Source organism: Dryobates pubescens, chromosome 9, assembly GCF_014839835.1.
Source record: "Dryobates pubescens isolate bDryPub1 chromosome 9, bDryPub1.pri, whole genome shotgun sequence".
Classification (NCBI taxonomy): domain Eukaryota; kingdom Metazoa; phylum Chordata; class Aves; order Piciformes; family Picidae; genus Dryobates; species Dryobates pubescens.
In genome coordinates this window covers 432251-459934 of record NC_071620.1, presented here as the reverse complement: position 1 = coordinate 459934, position 27684 = coordinate 432251, and the positions used below count along the sequence as shown (strand labels likewise).

General features: G+C 61.5%; 1 protein-coding gene across 1 annotated transcript; it reads left to right on the top strand.

Annotated features, from left to right (window-relative positions):
• Positions 1-27126, top strand: EMILIN2 (elastin microfibril interfacer 2). The gene is made up of 8 exons (XM_054164410.1): positions 1-182; positions 946-1068; positions 11810-11985; positions 12587-14488; positions 18444-18767; positions 19802-19840; positions 23698-23826; positions 26771-27126. Exons 1-8 carry the CDS (start codon positions 58-60, stop codon positions 27106-27108), a joined length of 3156 nt encoding a protein of 1051 aa, XP_054020385.1. The 5' UTR covers positions 1-57; the 3' UTR covers positions 27109-27126.
• Positions 27127-27684: the final 558 nt, after the last annotated feature.

Below are 27684 nucleotides of genomic sequence, written 5' to 3'. Positions count from 1 at the left end.
CGGACGAGCCGACGGACGGAGCCCGCGGAGCGGCACCGGCGCTCCCCGCTCGCCCCTATGGAGCTGTGTCCGGCTCCCGCTGCCCCCTCGGGCTGGGCGCTGCCCCTTCTCCTCGCCCTGGGCGCGGGGCTCAGCCAGGCTACCCCGCACCTGCGCTACAGCCGACCGGGATCCCGCAGCAAGTGAGTTACCGACCGCCCCGGGGCTGCCGACGGGCCAGCCGGGGCCAGCCGGGGCCAGCCGGGGCCAGCCGGGGCCAGCCGGGGCCAGCCGGGGCCAGCCGGGGCCAGCCGGGGCCAGCCGGGGCCAGCCGGGGCGGGCGGAGGTGCCTGCGCTGAAGCAGCCCGGGGATGCTGTGGCGAGCTGAGGCAGGCAGAGGTGCCGGGGCGGGCGGATTGAGGCAGCCCGGGGGTGCCGGGGCGGGCAGAGGAGAGCCAGAGCAGGAGGGCTGGAGCAGCCTCGGGGTGCCGGGGCGGGCAGAGGAGAGCCAGAGCAGGAGGGCTGGAGCAGCCTCGGGGTGCCGGGGCGGGCAGAGGAGAGCCAGAGCAGGAGGGCTGGAGCAGCCTCGGGGTGCCGGGGCGGGCAGAGGAGAGCCAGAGCAGGAGGCCTGGAGCAGCCTCGGGGTGCCGGGGCGGGCAGAGGAGAGCCAGAGCAGGAGGGCTGGAGCAGCCTCGGGGTGCCGGGGCGGGCAGAGGAGAGCCAGAGCAGGAGGGCTGGAGCAGCCTCGGGGTGCCGGGGCGGGCAGAGGTGCCAGGGCGGGAGGGTTGAGTAAGCTCGGGCGTGCTGGGGGGGGCAGGGGAGAACCAGGGTAGGATGGCCGGAGCGAACCGGGGGTGCTGAGGCGAACTGGGACAGTCTGGCATGTCGAGGCGAGACGGGGGGGTCCCTTCAGGGGGTCCCCTCATGCTGTGCCTTCCCTGATGCCCGTTGTGCTGCCCTGCCCAGGAACTGGTGCGCCTACATCGTCAACAAGAACGTGAGCTGCTCGGTGCTGGACGGGACGGAGAGCTACGTCCAAGCCCAGTACAGATGCGCCTGGAACCAGTTCCCCTGCCAGCCCACCTCGGTGTAAGTAGCTACGGAAGAGCCCTCGGGAGGGCGAGTGGCCGCCGCAGCGCTCGGGCTGTGCCTGGCACCTCCAGAAGCATAGGGCCGGGGTAGGGGGAGGCGTCCCCGGTCTGCTCCCCGGCACGCCCCGAACAAAGCAAGCTCAGCCCGCAGCGCTAATTGGAGCCAGATTGGCTGCAGGGCTGCAGGGCCAGGCCGGAGGGCAGCGGTGCTGGCACCCCTCGGTGCCTCACACCCTGCTTCCCTGGTGTGCTTGGGCCGGGCAGCCAGAATGCCAGCGTCTGCTGGGAGCACACCTGGCTACCCCAGCACAGCTGTGCCAGGGCATGGCGTTGCTCAGAGCCAGAGAATTGCTTGGGTGGGAAAAGCCCTCTGAGATCAGCCAGTCCAGCCAGCAACCCCACCCCACCATGGCCATCAAACCACGTCCCCAAGGGCCATGTTTCCTGAACACCTCCAGGGATGGTGACTCTGCCACCTCCCTGGGCGATCCCTGACCGCTCTTGCAGCACAGAAGTTGTTCCTCATGCCCAACCTAACTTTCCCCTGTCACAATTTCAGGCCGTTCGTCTCAGCCTGTCACTTGTTACTAGGGAGAAGAGACCAACCCCCACCCGAATCCAGCCTCCTTTCAGGGAGCTGTAGAGGGCAATGAGGTCTCTGCTCTTCTGAGGCAACAGCCTCGAGTCGTGCCGGGGGAGATTCAGGTTGGACAAGAGGAACAATTCCTCCACAGAAGGGGCTCTCAGGCAGTGGCCCAGGCTGCCCAGGGGGGTGGTGGAGTGGACAAGAGGAACAATTTCTCCACAGAAGGGGCTCTCAGGCTCTGGCCCAGGCTGCCCAGGGCGGGGGTGGAGTCGCCATGCCTGGAGGTGTTTCAGCGCTGGGTGGATGTGGTGCTGAGGGAGGTGGTTTGGTGGCGGTGGGGCAGCAGCAGCGGTGGGGTTGTGAGCGCTGGGTGAGATATCTCAGAGGTTTCCTCCAATCTCAACGCTTCTGTGTCCTATGATCCTACAGCAGAGCTGTGTGAGCAGGTACAGCACTCAGGGAGCAGCTGTATCTCAGTTAGCTTCTGCCTAAGCTCAGGCACATCCCCTTGGCTTCTCTCCCTGAACAGCAGCAGTATTTGTGCACCTCTGCTGGAAAGCTGGGGGTGACAAGCACTGTGTGGAGCCATGCCACCCCCCCCAGGAGGCAGGGAGAGGACAGCCTGAGAGTTTCACAGAGCCACAGCTTGCAATCATGGAACGCTTTGGGTTGGAAGGGACCTCAAAGCTCATCCAGCTCCAGCCCCCTGCCATGGGACACCTCCCACCAGCCCAGGTTGCTCAAGGCCTCATCCAGCTTGGCCTTGAACACCTCCAGGGAGGGGGCAGCCACAGGCTCCCTGGAGGGGACCTTAAAGATGGTGGTGGGCAGAGGTGACAGTGAGGATTCTGTTGCAGTGAAGCATAGCTTCGGGTTTCATTCTGAACGTGAAGCAGTGAGGGTGAGGCTGAGGGCTGGCCCTGGCTGCTGCTGGAATCAGGCTGTGGGGGCTGCTGGTGACACTGCAGCCCTGGGGACAGTAGGTGCAGGGCTGTCTGTTTGTTTGGATTGCTATTCCTGTTCCCAGAGCAGCTCTGCTCTGTCGGGAGGTACACAAACAGGGGCACTGGAAGGAAATAACAAAGGCAGCAGACAGCTGAGTGCTGCTGGGGACGAGGCTTGGCCCCAGCCTCGGGGGGGAGGGGGGACATGATGGTCCTGGGGGTCCCCTCCAGCCAAAACCATTCTGTGAGTCTGTGACAGGAAAATCTGCCTGTTGGGGGCTTGAACTACCTGGCAGCTGCTAAAAATGCAGCTTGGGGCTGGATTCCTCTTCCTTCCTTTGTATTTTTGCTAACACGTGAAATGTCCCTGGGGTGTTTCAGGAGCGTGTGGCCATGGCACTCTCGGCCATGGTCTAGTGGCCATAGGATCATGGGATGTTAGGGGCTGGAAGGGACCTTCAAAGATCCTCAAGTCCAACCCCCTGCCAGAGCAGGAGCATAGAATCCAGCACAGGTCACAGGAACACATCCAGATGGGGCTGGAAAGGCTCCAGAGCAGGAGACTCCACAGCCTCCCTGGGCAGCCTGCTCCAGGGCTCTGGGACCCTCACAGTGTAGAAGTTCCTCCTCGTGGTGAGGTGGAACCTCCTGTGCTGCAGTTTATATCCACTGCCCCTTGTCCTGTCCCAGGGTGCAAGTGAGCAGAGCCTGTAAACACCGTGGTGGTGTTAGTTTGAAGGTTGGACTGGGTGGTCTTGGAGGTCTCTCCCAGCCATGAGCTGCCCTGGCTCTCACTGCACAAATGGCCACTCTGGACTTGTGACAGGGCCCAGGGGCTGTGTCCCAGGCTGCGCTCTCTGGCTCCCCGGGGAGGAGCGAGGGGTGGTTGGAACCCATAGATCAGCAAGCATGCAGCTAAGGAGCTGCAGAGGAGGCAAAGGAAGGCTTCCTTGGGCTGGCTGTGGGCAGACAAGGAAGGACGGGCAGAGGCATCGCTTCTGGCCCGGGGCACTGCTGAGGCGAGCGCTGCTCCGGCGGGCCGGGACCGGGCAGGGGCTGGGTGGCCCCCATGGGTCCCATCCCTTCCAGACTGACTCTGAAGTGTCATTGTCTGGCCCTGTGCTGCTCCCACACGCCTGGAGCCGGCTGCTGCCGGGGCGAGGAGCGGGGCTGGGCGGACCTGCCATCTCCTGGGGGTGTCTCAGAACGGCGTTAGATACTTGCCAGCAGCCTTTCTGCCCTCAGAGCCTTCCTTGGCAAACATCCTTGTGATTTTCAGGACCACGAGGGCCGCTGCAGCGGAGCTCCTTAGGCTCCTCAGATCGCTTGGAAAGGCTGCTCAGAGAGCATCCTGGCAGCAGGGACGCTCGAGTCTGAGCTGGAGGATCTCCGGGGATGAAGCCTCAACCGCATCCCTGGGCAGCCTGCTCCAGGATTTTGCCACCCTTCCTGTGGAGAGCTTCAGCTGTTTTCAGTCCCTCTCAGCCCCAGGTGCTGAACGCTGCGAGCAGCTGCAGCGGCAGGGCCTGGACAGTTTGCTGCCTGCAGACCTTGCTGCTGACAGGCTGTGACCTTGCTGTGTCTCTCTGGGCGTGCTGTGGAGGGTCTCTTAGAGGCAGAGTCACAAAGGAACTTGGAATCCTAGAATGGTTTGGGTTGAAAGGGACCTCCACAGGTCATCCAGTCCTACCCCCCCCTGCACCCAGCAGGGACATCCTCCACCAGATCAGCTCTGCTCAGAGCCCTGTCCAGCCTCACCTTCAGTATCTCCAGGGATGGAGCCTCAACCACCTCCCTGGGCAGCCTGCTGCAGTGTTCCACCACCCTCACAGTGCAGAACTTGTTCCTCGCATCCAATCTCAATCTGCTCTGCTCTCATTTCAAACCATTGCCCCTTGTCCCTCTGCAGCCTCCTTGTAGCCCCCTTCAGGTCCTGGCAGGCAGCTCTAAGGTCGCCCTGGAGCCTTCTTTTCTCCAGGCAGAACACCCCCAGCTCCCTCAGCCTGGCCTTGTAGCAGAGGTGCTCCAGACCCCTTGGTCATCTTGGTGGCCTCCTCTGGACCTGCTCCATCAGCTCCATCTTTCCGTGATACTTCTACAGCTGTGCCTGGAGCTGGCTGAAGGGAGTGAAGTGCCCAAAGTGAGGGGTGGGAATAGAGAAATAAAAAGGATTAAAACCATCCAAAGGATCAAAGTGTTTAGCTGGCTGGAAGGGCTTTACCTGCTGCAGCTCCTTGATTTGGGCCACCATGGAGACGAGTGCCAGCAAGCTGATGTGGCTGGGGGGGCTGACTGGGACAAAGTGGCCCATGTGGCCTGGACCAGCACTGAACACATCCTTTGCAACAGTCCCTTCTGGTGCATCCTGGGAGGCCTAATGCAAAGTGTTTGGAGTAGCCAGCCCTGAGCCCCTCTGCCTGTGTCCCTGTGGGGAGCATTGCTTGGTGCAGCAGGACAGCTGAGTGCTCAGAGCTGTCTGTGAGCTCACGTGGACACAGGGGCAGGAAAAGAGCTGGAAAGGCAACAAAGGCAGGCCTGTGAGGGCTGGCCTGGGCTGACTCTCTTTTTTCCTTCATGCACTTGAACAGAGGAGTTAAAAATGGACTCAATAGCAGATATTCATTGGAATAAACTGCAGTCCCTGTCTGCGATCCCCAAGGGCCAGCTAAGAGCTCGTTCTGCTGGGGACAGTGAGAGCCAGGGCAGCCAGCGCTCCGGGGGAGTGAGCAGCACCTGAGTACTGCAGCAGGGCTGCTTTCGCCACTTGGTGGCTTTGCTGGTGCTGTAAACGGTAACGGTGGGGAAACATCCAGGTCCAGCCAGATCCCTGCTCTCTGCCAGGGAGGGAAGGGTGCATGGAGCAGGTGGGCAGAAACCCAGCAGAAACGTGCTCAGGGTCTTTGCTGCAGAGCCCCACGAGAAATGTGTCTTTAGTGGTGTGGAAGTGGAGCTCTCCCTGTAGATTACCCATCTCCAAGATTTGGTTGGGCTGGCAAAGCCCTTTCAGCTCACCCAGTCCAACCATCCTCTAACTCCACTAAGGCTGGGGCTGACCCCATGGCCCTCAGCACCACAGCTCTGCCTCTGGGAAACACCTCTAGGGATGGGGATTCAACCACTCCACCCAGGGCAGCCTGGGCCAGGCCTGGAGAACCCTTTCAGGGAAGAAGTTTCTCCTCATGGCCAACCTAAACCTTCCCTGGGGCAACTTGAGGCCATTTCTTCTTGTCCTCTCTCTTGTCTCTTGGGAAAAGAGCCCAACCCCCACCTGGCTCCAGCCTCCTCTCAGGGAGCTGCAGAGAGCCAGAAGGTCTCCCCTCGGTCTCCTGTTCCCTAGGTCCCTCAGCTGCTCCTCCCCAGCCCTGTTGTCCAGACCTTCCCCAGCTTTGTTGCCCTTCTCTGGCCCTGCTCCAGTCCCTCAATGTCCTTCTTGGAGTAGGTGGCCCAAAACTGACCCCAGTATTAGTGTAAGCCTGGGTTTAAGGAGCCTTTCTGGTGCTTAGGTACAGCCTAGGCTGTGCACAGCCTTTGCTCACATCAAAAAGCTCTCTGCAGTTGGTGTCTCACTGCCTTGAGCACGGAGGGTCCTCCTGAACTCCTCATCTTCAGACTCCACGTGGCCTATCTAGCTGGAGATGTCCCTGCTGCCTGCAGGGGGTTGGACCAGATGCCCTCGAGGGTCCCTCCCAGCCCAATGCAATCTGTGAGCGTGCTGCAGCCATGGATTTACAGCCAGCACTCTTCTCTTGGCTTCCTTTGTCCAGGAATGGGAAGCTCTGGTGATTACCCCTAAAAACCATCCCCCTGGACCCTTTTTATCTTGCCTTCAGGCCTGTTAAAAAGACCTTAAAGGTCTTTCCCAACCTTAAGGATTCTGTGATTTGCCTGCCCCCTCCCCCACCCCTCCCCACACACACCCTCCAGGAATGCCTGCACAGTGCTGTGATTCCAGCTTGGCTCCAGGGCTTGGGATGGAAATGCAGGAAGTGATTACTCTGCATTAAGTGGTTTGGAGGTGTTGGGGGCTCAAAAGTGCATCTCCAGCCTGCAAAGTCACTGAGTGCTGAGGAGAGGAGGGGGCTGAAACGTGAGTGTCTGAGAGATAGGAGGAGAGGGAGCAGGAGGGAGAAGCAGGAGGCTGCTTTGATGTCTGCTGCCTTTGAAGTGAGGGGCTCCTGGTTTATTTTCCTTAGGATTGTGCTGAGCAAAGGAGGGAGGGAGCTTGGTGCTGGTGAGTCATGGGGCTGCGGGATACTTGCACAAGAACATGTGGTGGTTTGCACCCACTCAAGAGAACTCTGTCTGGAACAGGGATGTGGCTTGGGAAAGAGCTGACCCCTCCCCTGTGGTCAGTTTCCTTCCCTGCCTTGGTGGGTGCCTCACTAACTCCCCTGGCCTTAGCAGCAGTTTGGAAGGAATAGGAAAGGTCTTTGTCTTCCTGGCTGCATCCTACACACCCCTTAGGCCTGGGGCTTCCCTTGGGCACCCCCTCGTCTGCGTGGCTGCTCCAGGGTCAGATGGCCATCATGGCTCAGGTTGGAAGGGGCCTCAGTGATCCAACCTCTCCACCATGCCCAGGGACACCTCCCACCAGCCCAGGTTGCTCAGGGCCTCATCCAGCCTGGCCTTGAGCACCCCCAGGCAGGAGGCAGCCACAGCCTCCCTGGGCAGCCTGGGCCAGAGGCTCAGCACCCTGGTGCTAAAGAACTTCTTCCTCAGCTCCAGGTGATGTCCCTGGGTTTGGTTTGCTTCTTGTGCTGCAGAGCATCCCAGAATCCCAGTACTGGGGGTTGGGAGAGGCCTCTGGAGCTCCCCCAGCCCACCCCCCTGCTCAAGCAGGACACCCACAGCAGCTTGCCCGGCAGCACAGTTGGCAGCCAGGCTTGGAAGCTCTCCAGAAAGATGGTCAGGACGGTGGTGAATGGATCAGCAGCTCACAGAGCCGGGCTCCCCAGCTGCCCCCTGAGCAGTGCTTTCCAGCCTCTGGCCATTTCTTGCTTCCAGAGGACCAACACTAAAGCTGCTGCCAAACTACTGATGGCTTTCATCACTGCCCAGGGGAAGGCTGAAGGCAAAAGACTGGGAGAACCTCGGAGGCTGTTCAGTGCTGGGTTCTGCACTCATCAGTACCAGAGCTGGCTGGACCTAGCAGCAGTGCACAGCTTCTCACCAGCACTGTTCAATGGCTAGGAGTGCAGTCAGCAGACACCTGCCGAGGCTGGAAGAGGCCTTGGACTCCAACAAGTCCAACCTCTCACTTGGAGCTCTCAATCTCACCGCTGCTGCTCAGCCACCACCACTAAACAATGTCCCTCAGCTCCACACCCAGGGGGCTTTGGGACCCCTCCAGGGATGGGGACTCCACCACCTCCCAGGGTGGGTGAAGGTGGGGAATCTGATTCCTAAACTCCAGCACATCAGACTTGGGTTCAGGTTGGAGTGGAGCTGAGGAAGAAGTTCTTCAGTCCCGGGGTGGTGAGACTCTGGCACAGGCTGCCCAGGGAGGCTGTGGCTGCCTCTGGCCTGGGGGTGTTCAAGGTCTGGCTGAGAGGTGTCCCCGGGCATGGTGGGGAGGCTGGGGCAGCTGAGCTCTGAGGTCCCTCCTAGCCTGAGCCATGCTGGGATTCTATGATCTGGTCAGTTCTAGGCTTCTGGGATGACCTCAGCAATTCACCATGTCCTGGCCACCCCGGAGCCACCTGAGTGGAGCACATCAGCCCCGCACTGGGAGCCGGCAGCAAACCCACCTGCAGTTCCCAGCCCCTTAGCAGCCCCGCTGCAGTTTGCAGTTCAAAGCCTTGAAGGCCTGGTGAGAGCTGCCGAGTTTTCCCCTCCCCATCTCTGGCAAGGGCTGTAGGATGATTTTTTTTCCCCCCTCTTCCCCCCTGCTCGTTTTGCACGGAGCAGAATCTCTTTGTAGAGGCTCCAGCTGGCTGGGGTGGGGGCGAGCCTGAGGGCTCCGGGCTGCAGACCGTGCCTGGGTTTCCTGGAGGCCTGGCTGGGAAGCCCTGGGGCGGCTGCTGGGTGTGGTGAGCTTTTCCTGGCCGGCTCCCTGGGTCCTGCATCTCTGCCCCCACCAGCGAGTCCCCCCCCGTGGGCCGGGCAGGGAGCTCTCCTCTCACACTTCATTCCGGCTTGCTGCGGTAATGCTCCCCGGCGCCTCCCACGCCGCTGCTGCGCTCACAGGCAGGGCCGGGAGGGCTTCCTGGGCTGGGAGAGACGGCTGACCTGCAGCTCTGGGGCCTCCCTTGCAGAGCATCAAACTGTTGCCAAACCAGCAAATTGTTCATTTTAGAATCCCAGAATGGCTCAGGCTGGAAGGGACCTCAGGGCTCATCCACTCCAACCTCCCCACCGTGCCCAGGGACACCGCTCAACCAGACTCATCCTTGAACACCCCCAGGCAGGAGGCAGCCACAGCCTCCCTGGGCAGCCCGGGCCAGAGTCTCACCACCCTCACACTGAGGAACTTCTTCCTCAGCTGCAGTCTAACCCAGGTCTTCAGAGAGGTTGTGGAGTTTCCCTCTCTGGAGACTTTCAAGAGCCAGAGGATGCCTTCCTGTGTGGCCTGCCCTAGGTGCCCCTGCTCTGGCAGGAGGCTTGGGCTGGATGATCTCACTGGGGTCCCCTCCCACCCCACCATCCTGTGATGTTTGCATTCATCTCTCCCCTCTGCTTCACTTCTGACCCAGTGCCCTGGGCAGTGTCAGCGCTCCAAACTGCTGTGTCCTGTGGTGGGAGCTGAGGTGCCACAGCTCAGCTCTCGCAGCCACCCAAGTGTGGGCCATCTCCTCTGTCAGACTGTGCTCCCAGATCCTCTTTCTTGGAATGATCCTGGACAAGAGGTTCTCGTGTGGGCAGAGGAGCAGAAGAGATCCTCCTGGAGCTCAAGTTCTCAGAGCATCCTGGTGAAGCTTTGTCTGCATCCTCACCTGCTCTTCCTGCTGCTGAGAGGTGAGGAGCTTGGTCACTGCTTGCTGGAGGAGCAGGTGAGGGCCTTGTTAGCACAGAACCAGGGGCAAAGGTGCTCCTGTTCGTCACTGTCAGACTAGACCATGGTGCTGCTCAGCAAAGCTCTTCTGAAACCCAGGCTGCCCAGAGGGGTTGGGAGCTGCCCCATGGCTGGCAGCACTGCAGGTCAGGCTGGCTGGGGCTCTGAGCAGCCTGCTCTGGCTGGGGATGTCCCTGCTGGCTGCAGGGGGTTGGACTGGATGGACTTTGAGGCCCCTTCCCACTCAACCCAGGCTGTGATTCTGTGACTGCATGTTCAGGGTTCTCCTGTTCCAGTTCATTTACTGTTCTGTAGTAGATATGGCAACCAGAAATAAGCAGTATGGACATGGGGGCATGTTCCAGAGAGTCCCTTGGTTGGTTCTTCCCACGAAGTTTCTGTCCCCTTCTCTCTAGAAGATTGGGTTGGAATCCCCAGGTTTTGGGATAGAAGAATTCTGAGATGAGTGGTGCCAAAATTCCCTGGGTGAGCGATGGAGATTTTGAGTGGAGCTCCAGCTGAAACCCTCTGTTGATGTCAGGAAAGGGTTGAACAGTTTTGTCTTCTGCCAGTTCTGTCATCTTCTGCCCTTCTGACTGGGGAAAAACCCAACAGCTAAGTCTGTGCTGAAACCCAGCCAGGTTCTCTGGGGTGTGTTGGGCCAGCCTCCCCTGGGGAGGACAGCAGGGTGAGAAATGGCAATGGGTGTCTTGTGCAGTAAAGAGACCCCTGTCAGGGACCAGGCTGTGTGACCTGCTCTAGGTGGTGCTGCTCCAGCAGGGGGGGTTGGGCCAGATGATCGTTTGAGGTCCTTTCCAACCCCTAACATGCTGTGTTTTGGGCACCATGATTCTCTGCTCCTTCCCTGGCATCAGTAGATGAGGGGCTGATGGTCTGTAGGTGGAAGGAAGCTTTTCCCCCATCCATTACAGTGAGGGTGGGGAGACACTGGAACAGGATGCCCAGGGAGGTTGTGGATGTCTCCTCCATGGAAGTGTTCAAGGCCAGGCTGGGTGAGGCCTTGAGCAACCTGGGCTGGAGGGAGGTGTCCCTGCCCATGGCATGAGCTGGAATTGGATGGTGTTCAAGGTCCCTTCCATCCCAAACCATTCTATGAATCTAGGAAACCTGAGAGCCAGTACCTGGGTCTCCATTCAACACAAGCATTCCATGGTGAAGGCCCCTTCTCTGCTAGCTGAGGAAACCAGGATCTGCAGGCTGCTCAGCTGTGGGACCCCTTCCAATGCCTACAGAAATGTGGCCCAGCCTGGCAGCTGTGTGCCCACTGGAGATGCTGCTTGTGCAGAGCATCTGCTGATGCTGCAGTGTCCCTTCCTCACTGCCAGGATGTGGTGGCCCTTACTCCTCACCCTCCCCAGGAGGTCCCATGCTGTGCCTAGTTGCAGAACTCAGACATATGTTTCCCCCCCCCCCGCTGTCCTGCCTGGTTTGAGTGCCGTTAGGTGACATCCCAGCTGCCAGGGCTGGCTGCTTCCCTCTGGGCTTTAGCAGGGCCAGCGAGCCGTGGGCCGTTCCCCAGCCTCCATGTCCAGGTTCCACAGCAAGCATCTACTTCTGATTAAGCTTTTCCTTGTCTCTTAAATAGGAGGAGTAATGGAATGCTGCTGCCACGCTGGGTGACCTCATTGCAGCGGCACAATGCTTAGCCACTCGATGTGGAGCTCTGCATTGGCCTTCTGCATTGCCTCCGGGTTGGGTCAGCGCCGTGAGCTCATGGCTCATGCAGCCCTCAGGCAGCTGTGTGCTGGGCTGCAGCCAGAGCAGGGTGGGCAGCAGGGCAGCAGAGGGGATTCTGCCCCTGGGCTCTGCTCTGCTCAGACCTCCCCTCCAATCCTGCCTCCAGCTCTGCTGTCCCCAGCAGGAGATGGACACAGAGACATTGGAGAGAGTCCAGAGGCGGCCACAAAGATGATCCAAGGGCTGGAGCACCCTGCAGGCAGCAGGGACACCTCCAAGTCTGATCTTGGATGTCTGCAGGGATGGGGACTCCACCGCATCCCATGGCAGCCCGTTCCCGTTGAGTGGAGGCCATGTTAGCCCTAGAGGGCCATGGCTTCCTCTGGTGTCTGGAGGAGGTCCTGGACCAGAGGTGGAAGCAGCTGAGCTCGATTTCAACCCTGCTGTGGCATCAGGCCCTGGTGTGAGCCCAGCTGTGCCCCCTGGCAGAGCTGCTGATGGCCCGCCCCTGTCTTGGCAGGTACCGCACCAGCTTCCGGCCGCGCTACACAGTGGCGTACAAGACAGTGACGGAGCTGGAGTGGAGATGCTGCCCTGGCTACAGAGGGGAGGACTGCAGGGAAGGCCCAGCAGAGAAGCCCAGCGCCGCTCGCCGCCCCGCCACGCCGGCCAGAGCCGTGGTGAAGAAAGGCCTGGGTAACTTTGTGTCATTGCTGCTGTGCCTGCAGCCAGAGAAGGGCTCAGGCTGGGGGGGACCTCAGAGCTCATCTACCGCAACCTGCGGCCACCTCTCAGCTAGGCTCCCCTGGGGTTGTCCAGCCTGGGCAGGCATTTTACTCCAACACACTTTGCTAGAGAAGACTCCAGGGGGACCTTAGAGCTGCCTGACAGTACCTGAAAGGATCCTGCAGGAATCCTACAGAGGGACTTTCCAAGCTGAGGCAGAGCAGGGGCAGAGTGGAGCTGAGGAAGAAGTTCTTCAGTGTGAGGCTGCTGAGCCTCTGGCCCAGGCTGCCCAGGGAGGCTGTGGCTGCCTCCTGCCTGGGGGTGTTGAATGCCAGGCTGGATGAGGCCTTGAGCAGCGGAGTCTGGTTGAGAGGTGTCCCTGGGCACGGTGGGGAGGTTGGAGCAGAGGAGCTCTGGGGTCCCTTCTAACCTGAGCCATTCTATGATGATGATGATGTAATTGAAGTCATATTTGGCTCCACAGCAAAGTGAGGTTAGCCTCAGCTGGTGGAAGCAGACACCCCTCTGGGGATGCTGACCTCGGGCTTTGTCTGTTGTCCCCACGGAGCAGATGCAGAGCCCACAGAAGCTCCGGAGCCTTCTCCATCTGAGAAGAAGCTGCAGTTCCTGGAGGACGAGCTGTTCCGGCTGACGCGCTCCGTGCTGGAGCTCCAGTCCTCCGTGGCAGGGGTGAACGAAAACCTGAAGCTGACTGTCCAAGAGGATGCCAGCAGGATGTTGGTCACTTGGCTGAACAACCTCTATGACCGGCCGGAGCCCGACAGCGCGGTGGCCGGGGACACCGACACCATCCGGCTGCCTGGGCTCCTCAGCAGCAAAGATCAGAAGGATCCTTTTCTGGATTTGGAGATGGAAGATCTCAAGTCTGAGCTCGCCGAGGTCAAAGAGGCCCTGAAGGTGAGGAACGAGCAGCTGGAGGAGCTGACCGGCAAGGTGAAAGGCTACGAGGGGCAGCTGAAACAGCTGCAGGAGGCAGCGCGAGGGCCGCCGCTGTCGGTGCCCAAGGACAACGTCTACCAGGACTACATCGACTCCAGATTCGAGTCCCTCAGGCAGGAGCTGCTGGAAGGCTTTGAGAAGAGGCTGGCAGACCTGAGGAGCTCCTGCGAGTGCCAACCTCAGGACAGCCAGCGGCGGTGTGAGGACGACGGCAGCTGCCCGGCAGCCAGGGACAGTCCCGGAGGGCAAGAGAACCACCCGAGGAAGGAGATCGAGGCCCCCTGGCCTCAGGCCCCGTCCAACCAGTCCGGTTGCTGCCGGGAGGGCGGCAGGGACGGCCTGGAGCAGCAGCTGCGGGAGCTGGGGAGGCAGCTGGACCGCGTGGCCGAGGCACACCGCATCCTCAACGTGCGCATTGACAACGAGATCGCGCGGCTCTCCACCCCTGACCTGGAGGACATGTTCGGGGAGAGGCTGGAGGAGCTGGACGCCAGGATGAACGCCACGGAGCGCAACGCCGAGGAGCACTGCTTCTACGTGGAGGAGACCCTGCGGGGGGCCATGGCCGCCGAGGCGGAGGAGCTGAGGGACCTCTTCGACCAGAAGCTGCGGGCGCTGGAAGCCAGGCTGGGCGGCACCATCTTGGAGATGGCCAACGCCAGCGACCCCGACGGGCTCTACTTTAACCCCGAGCCCCTCCTGCCCGGTGATGGGGGGGCCGGCAGCCAGCGGCTGGCAGCAGAGGTGGACTTCCTGAGGGAGAAGCTGCTGTCCCTGGAGCAGCTGTGTGGGCGGCAGTGTCACTCCGCGCCACGAGGTGCCGAGGAGCTGCAGGAAGAGCTGCAGAGCTGCCGCAAGAGGTACGAGGAGCTGCTGGGCAGGATGGAGAGCGGCTCTGCTCTCCTGCGCTCTCTCAACGGCTCCCTTCAGGAGCAGCTCCGCCTGATCCAGGGCAACCAGCGGGAGATCCAGAAGGCGCAGCGGGACGCCCGCGTCTCCCGCTACAGCCTGGGCGTCCTGGACAGGGACCTGAAGGCGCTGCAGGACGGCCTGAGCAGCTGCCGGGAGCAGCTCCTGGGCGTCAACTCCACCTGCAGGAAAGCGCAGCGAGGGGTCTTCAGGAAGATCGACCAGATGCAGAGGACCTTTGCCAACCACACCGCCCAGCCCGGCGAGAGCTGCTGCGGGGAGGTGAAGGAGAGGCTGGAGCAGCTCGGCCGCCAGGTGCTCGCCGGGTGCCGGGAGCCGGCCCCGGGCGGGCAGGAGGGCAGGGCGGCCGCGGAAAGCAGGGTGTCGCGCCTGGAGGAGGTCTGCGGCAGGCTGGACGCGGTCTCGGGCGGGCTGCAGGGGCTGAGGGAAGGCCTGGAGAAGCACCTGGGCAGCCTGTGGAGCGGCGTCCGGCAGCTGAACGGCAGCCTGGTGGCACACGCCAGGGACATCGCCAGCCTGCGGGGGCAGCTCTCCAGAGCCACCAGCCAGCTGCAGGGCGGCCCGGCAGTGCCCGCAGGCACAGGTGAGCCCTTGGCTTGCTCGGGTGGCGGGTGGGGGATTGGTCTTGTTTGATGGACTAGGACTGGGGGGCATGGAGCAGAACCAGAAGTGGGGAGGTTGAGATTGGCTGTGAGGAAGAAGTTGTTGCCCATGAGGGTGGTGAGAGCCTGGCACAGGCTGCCCAGGGAGGTGGTGGCAGCCTCCTGCCTGGAGGTGTTTGCAGCCAGGCCGGAGGTGGCTGTCAGCCTTTTTTAATGCTGTTTGGGTTTCCCCCCCCTCTTTGAATGCCTGTTCTGGGGGAGGGGCTTTGCCTTTAATGCTTTTGTCTGTTTCATTCGTCATGCTTTTTTTTTGGTTTCCTTTTTGCCTTTTTAACGATTTTTTGTCTCCTTTTTTAACACTCTGTTGAATTTTTGCCTTTTTATGCTTTTGACATTTTTCTCTTTTTTTTTTTCTCCCTTTCTAATGATTTTTTTTTCTCCCTTTTCTCCTTTTTTTGAATTTTTGCCTCTTTATGCTCTTAACTATTTTCTCTTTCATGCTATTTTTAGTGAGGTTTTTGCCTTTTCTTGCCTTTTTTTGTGTGTGTTTGGCCTCTTTAATGCTTTTTTTTCTTTTTGCCTTTTTCCCCCCCCACTTTTTGATGCTTTATTTGTGCCTTTTTTTTCCCCTTTTAAGATGCTTTTTGGTTTTATTCTTCCTTTTTGTAATGCTTTGGGGTTTTACACTTTTTTCTTCTTTTTTTTTGGATGCTTTTTTGGGTTTTTTGATGCTTTTGGGGGAGGTTTTGCTTTTTTAATGATTTTTGTTGGTTTTCCTCCCCCCCCTTTTCCCCTCCTTTTTTCCCCTCTTTTCTTCCCTTCCCCCCCTTTTCCCTTTTTTTCCCCTTCCCCCCCTTTTCCCTTTTTTCCCCCTTCCCCCCTTTTTCCCTTCCCCCCTTCCCCCCCTTTTCCCCCTTTTTTCCCCCTTCCCCTCCTTTTTCCCCTCCTTTCCCCCTCCTTTTTCCCCTCCTTTTTTCCCCTCCTTTTTCCCCCCTTTTTTCCCCTCCTTTTTCCCCCCTTTTCCCCCTTCTTTTCCCCCTCCTTTTCCCCCGCTTTTCCCCCCCCTTTCCCCCCCCCCTTTTCCCCTCCTTCCCCCCCCCTTTTCCCCCCTTTTCCCCTCCTTTTCCCCCCCCTTTCTTCCCCTTTTCCCCCCCTTTTTCCCCCCTTTCCCCCCCTTTTCCCCCCCTTTCCCTCCCCTCTTCCCCTCCTTCCCCCCCCCTTTTTCCCCTCCTTTCCCCCCCCCTTTTTCCCCTCCTTTCCCCCACTTTTCCCCCTCCTTTTTTCTCTCCTTTCCCCCCCCTTTCTAACACTTTCTTTGTGTTCCCCCCCCCCTTTTAATGTTTTTTCCCCTCCTTTTCCTTTTTTAATGCCTTTTGTGGTTATTTTTCCTTTTTTTAATGCCCCTTTTCCTTTTTTCTTTTTCAGGCTTTTTTATGTTTGGGGTTTATTTTTTTTTTACCCTTTGTAATGCCTTTTTGGTATCCCCCCCCCTTTTTTTAAAGCTGTTTTGGGGATTATTATTTATTTTTTTCAGCTGACTTTCTCATCTGAGCCTTTCTAAAGGGAACTAAACAAGGGAGGAGATATTTCATATTACACAATTTCTGCTTTGTTTTCCCAGTGACTCTAATTTTGGCTCTTTCCTCCAGAACAGCAGAGGACTGGGAGTGCTTTTTAAAGTATCCACAAAATCAAACAGAAAGCAAAAAAAAACCCAAAGCCAAACAACCCCAAACCCAGAAAACAAACAAACAAACAAAGCCCCCCCCAAAAAAACCAAAACAACCAACAACACCACCACAAAAAAAAAAGGGGGGGGGAAGGGGGAGGGGGGAAGGAAAACAAACAAACAAAAAATGAAGCAAAATTAAAATGATCAGGGGAAAAAAAAAAAGGGTAGAAAACAAACAAAACCAGGAAAAAACCAGCCACAAATCCCAGGGAAAGAAAAACCCAAACTGAAAGAAAGCAGAAAAGAAACAAACAAAACCCAGAGGGAAAAACAACAACCACCACTAACCAAAAAACCCACCAAAAAGCAGGGAAAAAAGAGGCCAAACCCAACAAAACCAGGAAAAACCAAACCCACAGCTGGCACTGCCACAGCACAGCTGGCAGTGGATGCCCAGCACAGGTGGCAATGGATGCCCAGCACAGCTGGCAGTGGATGCCCAGCACAGCTGGCAGTGGATGCCCAGCACAGGTGGCATTGCCACAGCACAGCTGGCAGTGGATGCCCAGCACAGCTGGCAATGGATGCCCAGCACAGGTGGCAATGGATGCCCAGCACAGCTGGCAGTGGATGCCCAGCACAGCTGGCATTGCCACAGCACAGCTGGCAGTGGATGCCCAGCACAGCTGGCAATGGATGCCCAGCACAGCTGGCAGGGCTTCCACGCCTCCCTCCAAGCTGTCAGCTCAGGTGGTTTAAAGAGGCTGAGAAGCAGGACCTCTGGCACAGGTTGCCCGGGAAGGCTGTGAGTGTCCCCTCCATGGAGGTGTTCCAGGCCAGGCTGGATGAGGCCTGCAGCACCCTGGGCTGGTGGGAGGTGTCCCTGCCCATGGGATGAGCTTCGAGGTCTCTTCCAGCTCAAGCCATGGTTGGAAGGCTTCAGGTGGGTGACTTGGGTAGCCTCAGACACTGGAAGGCCAGCGGAGGTCTCCCTGGAGCCTTCTTTTCTCCAGGCTGAACAGATCCTGGCAGGCTCCTGGGTCGGCAGCCTCTGAGCTCTCCATTTTCCTAGCTACAAGCTAATCAGGACAGCTTGGGCAACCTGGCCATGGCAGGGGGCTGGAGCAGACGGTCTCTGAGGTCCCTTCCAACCTGAGCCGTTCTGGGATTCCCTTTGGTCCCCATGGCTGGGAAGTGGTAACCTCAACGGTGATGTGTGGAGACCTCAGGACATTCTGTTCCTTCCACGAGGTTCTTGCTCCAGATTTCAGCACTGGGTTGTTTTGCTGAGTGAGTCCAAATGGACACGAGGGGGCTGAGTTCCTGTTTCTGTTGCCATGACACCAAAACAAGGCCGTTTGAGGCTGTTTGGAAGCTGCTCTCCTTGGTCAGTGCATCTGCTCCGACCCCCTGTAGTGAGAAGGGACAGCCTGTGCCAGAGCAGGTTGCTCATGAAGCCTGACCTCGAGTATCTCCAGGGATGGAGCCTCCACTACCTCCCTGGGCAGCCTGTGCCAGTCTCTCCCCACCCTCACTGTTGAGAATTTCTCCCTCCTCTCCAGTCTCAGTCTCCCCTCTCCCAGCCCAAGGCCATTGTCCCTCATCCTGGCCCTCCCAGCCCTTGTCCAGAGTCCCTCCCCAGCTCTCTTGGAGCCCTTCAGGTATTGGAAGGCTGCTCCAAGGTCTCCCTGGAGCCTTCTCTTCTGCAGGGTTGTGTGAGCCCAGAGCTGGAAGCAGGAGCAATGGGTGGGAGAGGCTCAGGAGAAGTGGAGTGAGGGTGTGGAGATGGAGGCTCTGGTGGGAGCAGGTGGGACAGACACCTGCTGGGTGTGGAAGGTCAGAGCTGGAGCAGCTGGTGAGCATTCCTGCTGTCTCCAGGCTGTCCACCCCCTTCCCAGTGTCATGGGCTGGGAAGGAAGGGATCCACAGACTGGGAAGGAAGGGATCCATGGGCTGGGAATGAGGGATCCACAGGCTGGGAATGAAGGGATCCACGGGCTGGGAAGGAAGAGATCCACAGGCTGGGAATGAAGGGATCCATGGGCTGGGAATGAGGGATCCATGGGCTGGGAATGAAGGGATCCATGGGCTGGGAAGGAGGGGATCCACAGTGCTGCTAGACTGGGAGGGGGCTTTCCCAGCCCTCCCAGGGGCAAGGCTGGGGCCCTCTGGCATCTTGCACTTGTTCTAACCCACAGCCCCCCTGGCATCTCCTGCTTGGCACCACTCACCCTGCAGCTCTCCTCTTCTTCCACCGTTTCCAGGGCGGTCAGAAGTGCCACAGCAGCCCCCGCCCCCTCTGCAGCCCCCAGCTGGCACCCCGCTGCTGCCGTCGCGGCCGAGGACGCAGCCCCCCTGGCACAGGACGCCGCTGCAGCCGCCCCCGCCCAGGCCCCTGCCTCGCCCCGCGCTGCCAGGCTCGGGGGGGGCGCCCCTGCTGCCGGGCACCACCGGCGTGATCCTGGAGACGGGCGAGGCAGGGCCCCCGGGCACGCTGCTGATGGCGGGGCGCGGGCGGCTGCGCAGCGCCGACGGGCAGGCAGGGCACAGCGCCGTGCCCAGCGCCGAGGGCTACGCCGGGGCCCCAGGTGAGACACACTGCCCCTGCCTGGGGCGCTGGCTGCTGCGGCAGGGGGGCACTGACACCTGGCATGGGCGCCCAGGGCAGTGTTCCCCTTGGGAGTGGGCTCCTGGCAGGGGTGAGAGACCTCGGAGAAAGAGCCCTGAGGCTGTGCAGCCTGGGGAAGAGCAGCCCCAGATCCGAGCAATGCTCAGCAAGAGCTGAAGGCTGTGGGGGGCAAGAGGCTGGGGCCAGGCTCTGCTGAGTGGTGCCCAGGGCCAGGCCAAGGGGCAGAGCCTGGAAGCCAGGAGGTGGCAGCTGAGCAGGAGGAGAAAGTGGTTTGGGGGGAGGCTGCTGGAGGCCTGGAGCAGGCTGCCCAGAGAGGTTGTGGAGTCTGCTGGGGTGGAGAGCTTCCAACCCCCCCTGGGCACTGTGCTGCTGGGCAAGCTGCTGGAGCAGGGCTTGGGCTGGGGCAGCTCCAGGGGTCCCTTCCCACCTCTCCACGCTGGGGTTCTGGGTTAAAGCTCCACTGTCCTTTTCCTTCCTGTGCTCCCAGTGCCACCCAAGCTGTCTCAGGTTCCTCTGGGCCCAGCTCTTTCTGCTGCCTCTCTCCCAAGCTGCTGAGCTTCCTGGAGCTGCTGGTTTGTTGTGGGCCAGCCCCAGATCATCTCCAGAGGTCCCTTCCCCCCACCCCATGCTGAGCTGCTGAGAGTGGCTGCAGGAGTGGAAATACCTCCAGTGCCAGCCGTGGTGCCAAGGCTGCACAGAGCGTGAGGTCTCCAGGGCTGATGTGAAACCCCTGGTGCCCACCCCAGCCTTTGGCTCTAGAGAAGCTGCTGTGATGTCCCCACCATGGCTTCAGCCACTGAAGCCAGACTTTGGCTTTCTTGGCCATGGCCACTCCACTTTCGGTGCCCACCAAGCACGCCACAGAAGCTGCTGTGTGGTAGCTGTTTTGGTGGGCTGCTGGTGGGTAACCAGGGACGCTCCCCAGGGCTGCAGAGACCTTCTGCCATGCTGTGTCCCATGCTCTGTGTCTCACAAGCTGCTCTTCCTTTGCAGGATACCCAAAAGCTTCTGCACCTGCCACAGACTTGCCAGGTAAGGCAGCTGGTGCCTAGAAACCCTTTGCACAGCTTCTCCCTGTTCATTCCAGTCCCTCTGAAGGTGCCATGGGGAGACCAAGGGGATGGTCTTCAGCAGCTGAGCATCAAGGAAAACCTGACAGATCTGAGGGCCACTTCTCCTTAATGTCTTTATCAGTGACCTGGTGAGGGCATCCAGGCACCCTCAGTCAGTCTGCAGATGGCACCAAGCTGGGTGGCTGTGCTGCTCCGCTGGAGGGGAGGAGGCTCTACAGAGGGATCCATGGGGCAAGAAGGCCACCAGCATCCTGGCCTGGAGCTGCAATGGTGTGGGCAGCAGGAGCAGGGCAGGGAGTGTACCCCCTGGACTGGGTACCGGTGAGGCCACACCTTGAGTGCTGCATTCAGTTCTGGGCTCCCCACTGCAAGGAGGACATTGAGGGCTGCAGCAGGAGCAGAGAAGAGCACAGAGCTGGGGAAGGGGCTGGAGAACAGGGCTGGGGAGGAGCAGCTGAGGGAGCTGGGGGTGTTCAGCCTGGGGAAGAGGAGGCTGAGGGAGACCTCTTTGCTCTCTGCAGCTCCCTGAGAGGAGGCTGGAGCCAGGTGGGATTGGTTCCAGCTTCCAAGGAACAACTGTCAGGACATAAGGAAATGTTTTCAAATTGCACCAGAGGAGCTTGTTCATGAGGAACAGTTTCTGCCCCCAAAGGGTTGTCCAGGCCTGGCCCAGGCTGCCCAGGGCAGTGGTGGAGTCCCCATGCCTGGAGGGGTTTCCAAGCCCTGGAGATGTGGTGCTGAGGGCCATGGGTTGGTGCCCTGGCAGTGCTGGGTTAAGGGTTGGCTCCATGATCTGCAAGGTCTCCTCCACTCCAAAGTTTCCATGGTTCCCTGAGTCTTGATGTGCTCCAGCACTCACCACAGTTTGTAGCCTTTGAAACCAGGAGTTTGGGAGCTTCTGAGAACTCTTTGGGGTTGTTGTTCTTTTCTTCAGGCCTTCAGCCAAAAACCCTCAAGTTTTGTCAACACAAAGCTTGCAGTTTCCCAGGCAAGGCCTCTTCTGGCCTGGTGCTCCCCTTTTAGCTGAGAAAATGGAACTTTTGGTGCTTTTAGTGTTCGTGTAGGAAGAGAGGAGTGAAGACTGAGCCTTGAGGCACTGTGAGCCGCTGGGCTGAGGGCAGGAGCTGACTCTCCCGGTGGGGCAAGAGCTGTGGGCTCCCCTTGCTGCCCTCAGTGGCAGCAGGATGCTGCCCCTGCCTGCTCCCCTTTGCCAAGCCTGCAGCTGCAGTGTCCTTGCCCTGCTGGGGTTTTGGTCATGCAGGTTGTGTCCTCACAGCCCAGCTATGGCTTTGGCTGACAGTCTGCTGTCAGTCTCCTGTGGGACCGGCTGGGTGCCCTCCATAAATACCTTGGCTGGGTGCTGCCTGCCCTCCAGCCTTATCCTAGAGATGCTATGGAGCCCTGGGGAGTGGTGTCCTGGCACAGGGTGGCTGTTCCCACAGCCTCTCCCAGGAAAAGGGGATTTCAGCCAAGGGAGTTTGAGGAAACAGGGGGAAACAGAAGGAAATCAAAGCTGGGGGCTTTCAGGCATCCCCAGCCCTGCCCTTGGGGCTTGGCTGGGCAGCCCTGCCAAAGCAGATTGGGCTGGGGGCTGGCAGAAGAGCTGTGGAGTGATGAGGGGTTCTGCTAATTAACAAACCTCTCCAGGCCATCTGCCTGCAGGGCAGGGCTGGTGGGGAGAAGGAGCAGCAGCAGGGGAGGCTTCTGGAAGAGGACAAGAAGTGTTGGTTTATCTTGATGCCAACAAAGCCAAGAGAGATGCTGAGATTCTTGGTGTCCTGGGGGTGCCCTGGGGGCCACTCTGTGTCATCTGCTGCTGTTCAGAGGCAGCAGGATTTTACCAAGGGTGGGAAGTTGCTGGGCATGGCAGGGGGGGTACTGCCTGCTGGAACCTGGGCTGAGGAACATCTTCATCTGTGCATGCAGAGAGAAGTGGGCTTGGCCAAGGAGCTCCTTTTCCTGAAGGCCTACCTCAGCCTGAGAGAGAGTCACAGAAGTGGAAGAGACCTCTGAGATCATGGAGTCCAAGCATCCACCCACCCCCACCAGGGCCATCAAACCATGCCCCCCAGTGCCATGGGCACCATCCTAACCAGAGCAGGGCAGAACAGAGAGAGCAGCTGAAGACAGCTCTTGGTGTTGACCTGCTGGCGTGCCCAAGGAGCTGACACCTTCTGGCAGTGGGTCCTGCCTCAGGGGAGATGTTTGGAGGGAGCTGAAGCATGAGTGGTCTGTGACTAGACACATCAGTAAGTTTGCAGCTGACAGCAAGCTGGGGGCAGGAGTTGAGCTGTGAGAGGGGAGGAGAGCTCTGCAGAGGGATCTTGCCAGGCTGGGCAGAGGGGCAGAGGCCAAGGGCAGGAGATTGAACACAGCCAAGTGCCAGGGGCTGCACTTTGGCCACAGCAACCCCAGGCAGTGCTACAGGCTGGGGGCAGAGTGGCTGAGAGCAGCCAGGCAGAGAGGGACCTGGGGGGAGTGGTGGAGAGCAGCTGAACAGGAGGCAGCAGTGTGCCCAGGGGGCCAAGAAGGCCAAGGGCATCCTGGCCTGCAGCAGACAGAGTGTGGCCAGCAGGAGCAGGGAAGTCCTTCTGCCCTGTGCTCAGCACTGCTCAGGCCACCCCTGGAGTCCTGTGTCCAGTTCTGGGCTCCTCAGGTCAGGAAAGAGGTTGAGCTGCTGGAAGGTGTCCAGAGAAGGGCAACAAAGCTGGGGAGGGGTCTGGAGCACAGCCCTGGGAGGAGAGGCTGAGGGAGCTGGGGTTGCTTAGCCTGCAGAAGAGGAGGCTCAGGGGAGACCTTCTTGCTCTCTGCAACTCCCTGCAGGGAGGTTGGAGCCAGGTGGGGGTTGGGCTCTGCTCCCAGGCCCCCAGCACCAGAACAAGAGGACACAGTCTCAAGCTGTGCCAGGGGAAGTTTAGGCTCGAGGTGAGGAGGAAGTTCTTCAGTGAGAGAGTTGTTCACCATTGGGATGTGCTGCCCAGGGAGGTGGTGGAGTCCCCATCCCTGGAGGTGTTCCAGAGGGGATTGGATGTGGCACTTGGTGCCAGGGTCTAGTCATGAGGTCTGTGGTGCCAGCTTGGACTCGATGATCCTTGGGGTCTCTTCCAACCTTGGTGAGACTGTGACTGTGAGACTGTGACTGTGAGACTGTGCCACTTTTCTGCTTTTCAGCTATTCTACAGAATAACAAAATAAAACCAGTCATACAGTAGGGACTTTTGAATCAAACCCCCCCAGATCCCATGCAGTTTTGGTTGTGCCTTAAATTGCGTTTTGCAGACTATTTTTGAACTCTGTATGCTATCCTTTTAATTCACTCCTGGGATGGGATGGGATGGGATGGGATGGGATGGGATGGGATGGGATGGGATAGGGTAGGGTAGGGTAGGGTAGGGTAGGGTAGGGTAGGGTAGGGTAGGGTAGGATAGATGTTCTCCAGACCCTTCCCCAGCCTTGCTGCCCTCCTCTGTCCCTGTCCCACCCCCTCAAGGTCCTTCTCGGAGTGCAGGGCCCAGAGCTGAACCCAGCACTTAAGACATCCAAGGGCAGCCTCTCAGCTGCAGGTGTGTGGCAGGAGCAATGTGGGGCTGAGGGGTGGTGGCACCTCCCCTGCCAGCACGCTGGAGACTGTGGCCAAGGGGGCACGCTGAGGTGCTCACTAGGTGTCCTGGTGAGACACCCGGGGCCGGGGCCAGCCGCTGATGGCCCTCAGCGACAGGGTAAGTCCTTGCGCGGGACCCGAGGCAGCGGGAGGGAAGAACCTGGGGGCGAGAGGGCGCTGCCCCCCCCGCCCCTGACTGCTGCTGTACCCCGCAGGCGCCGCCGCAGCCTCCCTGGTGTCCTTCTCGGCGGGGCTGACGCAGAGGCCGTTCCGCAGCGACGCCGGCGTGGTGCCCTTCAACAAGGTGCTGCTCAACGACGGCGGCGCCTACGACCCGCACACAGGTGGGGCCGGCGCGGCGCCGGCGGGGCAGGGCGCGGGGCCAGCTCGGGGACAGCGGGGCAGTGCTCGGGGCCAGCAGGACACAGCTTGGGGCCAGCTCAGGGCCAGCTCGGGGCAGTGCTTGGGGCCAGCTCGGGGCCAGCAGGACACAGCTCAGGGCCAGCTTGGGGCCAGCTCAGGGCCAGCTCGGGGCAGTGCTTGGGGCCAGCTCGGGGCCAGCTCGGGGCCAGCGGGGCAGTGCTCGGGGCCAGCTCGGGGCTAGCAGGACACAGCTCAGGGCCAGCTCGGGGCAGTGCTTGGGGCCAGCTCGGGGCCAGCTCGGGGCCAGCGGGGCAGTGCTCGGGGCCAGCTCGGGGCTAGCAGGACACAGCTCAGGGCCAGCGGGGCAGTGCTCGGGGCCAGCTCGGGGCCAGAGGGGCAGTGCTCAGGGCCAGCTCGGGGCCAGCGGGGCAGTGCTCGGGACCAGCTCGGGGCCAGAGGGGCAGTGCTCAGGGCCAGCTCGGGGCCAGCGGGGCAGTGCTCGGGGCCAGCTCAGGGCCAGCAGGGCAGTGCTCGGGGCCAGCTCGGGGCCAGCGGGGCAGTGCTCGGGGCCAGCTCGGGGCCAGCGGGGCAGTGCTCGGGGCCAGCTCAGGGCCAGCTCGGGGCCAGCGGGGCAGTGCTTGGGACCAGCTCGGGGCCAGCAGGGCAGTGCTCGGGACCAGCTCGGGGCCAGAGGGGCAGTGCTCAGGGCCAGCTCGGGGCCAGCGGGGCAGTGCTCGGGGCCAGCTCGGGGCCAGCGGGGCAGTGCTCGGGGCCAGCTCGGGGCCAGCGGGGCAGTGCTCGGGGCCAGCTCGGGGCCAGCGGGGCAGTGCTCGGGGCCAGCTCAGGGCCAGCAGGGCAGTGCTCGGGGCCAGCAGGGCAGTGCCTGGGGCCAGCTCAGGGCCAGCGGGGCAGTGCTCGGGACCAGCTTGGGGCCAGCAGGGCAGTGCTTGGGGCCAGCAGGGCAGTGCTTGGGGCCAGCTCAGGGCCAGCGGGGCAGTGCTCGGGGCCAGCACAGGGCCAGCAGGGCAGTGCTTGGGGCCAGCAGGGCAGTGCTTGGGGCCAGCTCAGGGCCAGCGGGGCAGTGCTCGGGACCAGCTTGGGGCCAGAGGGGCAGTGCTTGGGACCAGCTTGGGGCCAGAGGGGCAGTGCTCGGGACCAGCTTGGGGCCAGAGGGGCAGTGCTCAGGGCCAGCTCAGGGCCAGAGGGGCAGTGCTCGGGGCCAGCTCGGGACCAGCTTGGGGCCAGCGGGGCAGTGCTCAGGGCCAGCTCGGGGCCAGAGGGGCAGTGCTTGGGACCAGCTTGGGGCCAGAGGGGCAGTGCTCAGGGCCAGCTCGGGGCCAGCGGGGCAGTGCTCAGGGCCAGCTCGGGGCCAGAGGGGCAGTGCTCAGGGCCAGCTCGGGGCCAGAGGGGCAGTGCTCGGGGCCAGCTTGGGGCCAGCGGGGCAGTGCTCAGGGCCAGCTCGGGGCCAGAGGGGCAGTGCTTGGGACCAGCTCGGGGCCAGAGGGGCAGTGCTCGGGACCAGCTTGGGGCCAGCGGGGCAGTGCTCGGGGCCAGCTCGGGGCCAGAGGGGCAGTGCTCGGGACCAGCTTGGGGCCAGCGGGGCAGTGCTCGGGGCCAGCTCGGGGCCAGAGGGGCAGTGCTCGGGACCAGCTTGGGGCCAGCGGGGCAGTGCTCAGGGCCAGCTCGGGGCCAGTGGGGCAGTGCTTGGGGCCAGCGGGGCAGTGCTCGGGGCCAGCTCGGGGCCAGCTCGGGGCCAGCGGGGCAGTGCTCGGGGCCAGCTCGGGGCCAGCTCGGGGCCAGTGGGGCAGTGCTCGGGGCCAGCTCGGGGCCAGCTCGGGGCCAGCGGGGCAGTGCTCGGGGCCAGCTCGGGGCCAGCTCGGGGCCAGCGGGGCAGTGCTCGGGGCCAGCTCGGGGCCAGCTCGGGGCCAGCGGGGCAGTGCTCGGGGCCAGCTCGGGGCCAGTGGGGCAGTGCTCGGGGCCAGCTCGGGGCCAGCGGGGCAGTGCTCGGGGCCAGCTCGGGGCCAGCGGGGCAGTGCTCGGGACCAGCTTGGGGCCAGAGGGGCAGTGCTCGGGACCAGCTTGGGGCCAGTGGGGCAGTGCTCGGGGCCAGCGGGGCAGTGCTCGGGGCCAGCTCGGGGCCAGTGGGGCAGTGCTTGGGGCCAGCGGGGCAGTGCTCGGGGCCAGCTCAGGGCCAGCAGGGCACAGCTCGGGGCCAGCAAGGCACAGCTCGGGGCCAACAGGGCACAGCTCAGGGCCAGCTCAGGGCTAGCAGGGCAGTGCTTGGGGCCAGCAGGGCGCAGCTCAGGGCTGCCAGCTGTCAGTGCTGCCTCGGGCCTGGATGGGGTGTTGGCCATCCACAAGTCCACCTGCACCACCCACAGCTGCCCAGGCGGAGCTTGGCTCCCTTCCCTGTAGCCAGCAGTGGGCAGCCCGTGTCACCTGGTGGCTGTCACTGTGCTGAGAGCTGTCCGGTGTCCCCGGAGTGAATCAGGGGAGCTGCCACACCCCTGGCACCACTGCAGCTCAGGGTGTCTGGGGTCTGAGCACCCTGCTCTGGTAGAGGATGTCCCTGCAATGCTCAGCAAGAGCTGAAGGAGCTGTGGGGGGCAAGAGGCTGGGGCCAGGCTCTGCTGAGTGGTGCCCAGGGCCAGGCCAAGGGGCAGAGCCTGGAAGCCAGGAGGTGGCAGCTGAGCAGCAGGAGAAAGTGGTTTGGGGGGAGGCTGCTGGAGGCCTGGAGCAGGCTGCCCAGAGAGGTTGTGGAGTCTGCTGGGGTGGAGAGCTTCCAACCCCCCCTGGGCACTGTGCTGCTGGGCAAGCTGCTGGGGGGGCCCTGCTGGAGCAGGGGCTGGGCTGGGGCAGCTCCTGGGGTCGGTGCGCGGGTGGTGGGCGCTGCGGGCGCGGGGCTCAGGCTGTGTCTCCCCGCAGGCATCTTCACCTGTCCGCTGGACGGCCGCTACCTGCTGACGGCGGTGCTGGCGCCGGAGCGCGGCGCCTTCGTGGAGGCTGTGCTGTCGGTGTCCAACCGCAGCGTGGCGCAGCTGCGCACCGACGGCTACCGCCGCGAGCTGCCCGAGCAGCGCCGCGCGCCCCCCGCGCCCCGCGCCTGCGGCGGCCCCGGCGCCTTCCAGCTGGTGCTGCGCCTGCGGGCGGGCGACGAGGTCGGCGTGGTGCTGACCGGCGGCAGCCTGGCCTACGGCGGCAGCGACGACGTCTACTGCACCTTCAGCGCCGCGCTGCTCTACCCGGCCCCGCCGCGCCCCTAGCGACCCCTGCCCGCAGGCGCCCGGCGGCAGGCGGCGGCAGGCGCGCCCCCGACCCGAAGCGGCGATGTGCGCAGGCTGCAGCGGGCCGGCTCTGGGGACTCCGCTCGCACCTGCCTGCGGAACTCCTCTGCTCCTACTCCCTCCTGCTGCTGCAGCCTGCAGAACGCCTCTTTGAGCCCCGCGGGGCTCCCGGGGCTTGATGTGAGTCACACGGGGCGGAGGAGGTTGAATTGTCTGAGCTTGGGTAGGAAAAGGGAGATCTGGAGAAGGCTGAAAACAGCTCAGCCTGTTCCTGGTGCTGCTGGGGAATCTGCGTCACCCAGGGAGCTTTGGCTTCGGGCCTCTGTGGAGAGCAAACCAGGGGTAAAAGTGATGGTGGAGGAAGAGCGTCTCGTTGGCCATTGCTGTCACCTCTGGGGCTGGAGAACGTGGCAATGGAGGAGGGCAGCAAGGCTGGGGAAGGGTCTGGAGAAGAGGGCTGGAGAGGAGCAGCTGAGGGATCTGGGGATGTTCAGCCTGGAGGAGACTGAGGGGAGACCTCATTGCTCTCTACAGCTCCATGGAAGGAGGCTGGAG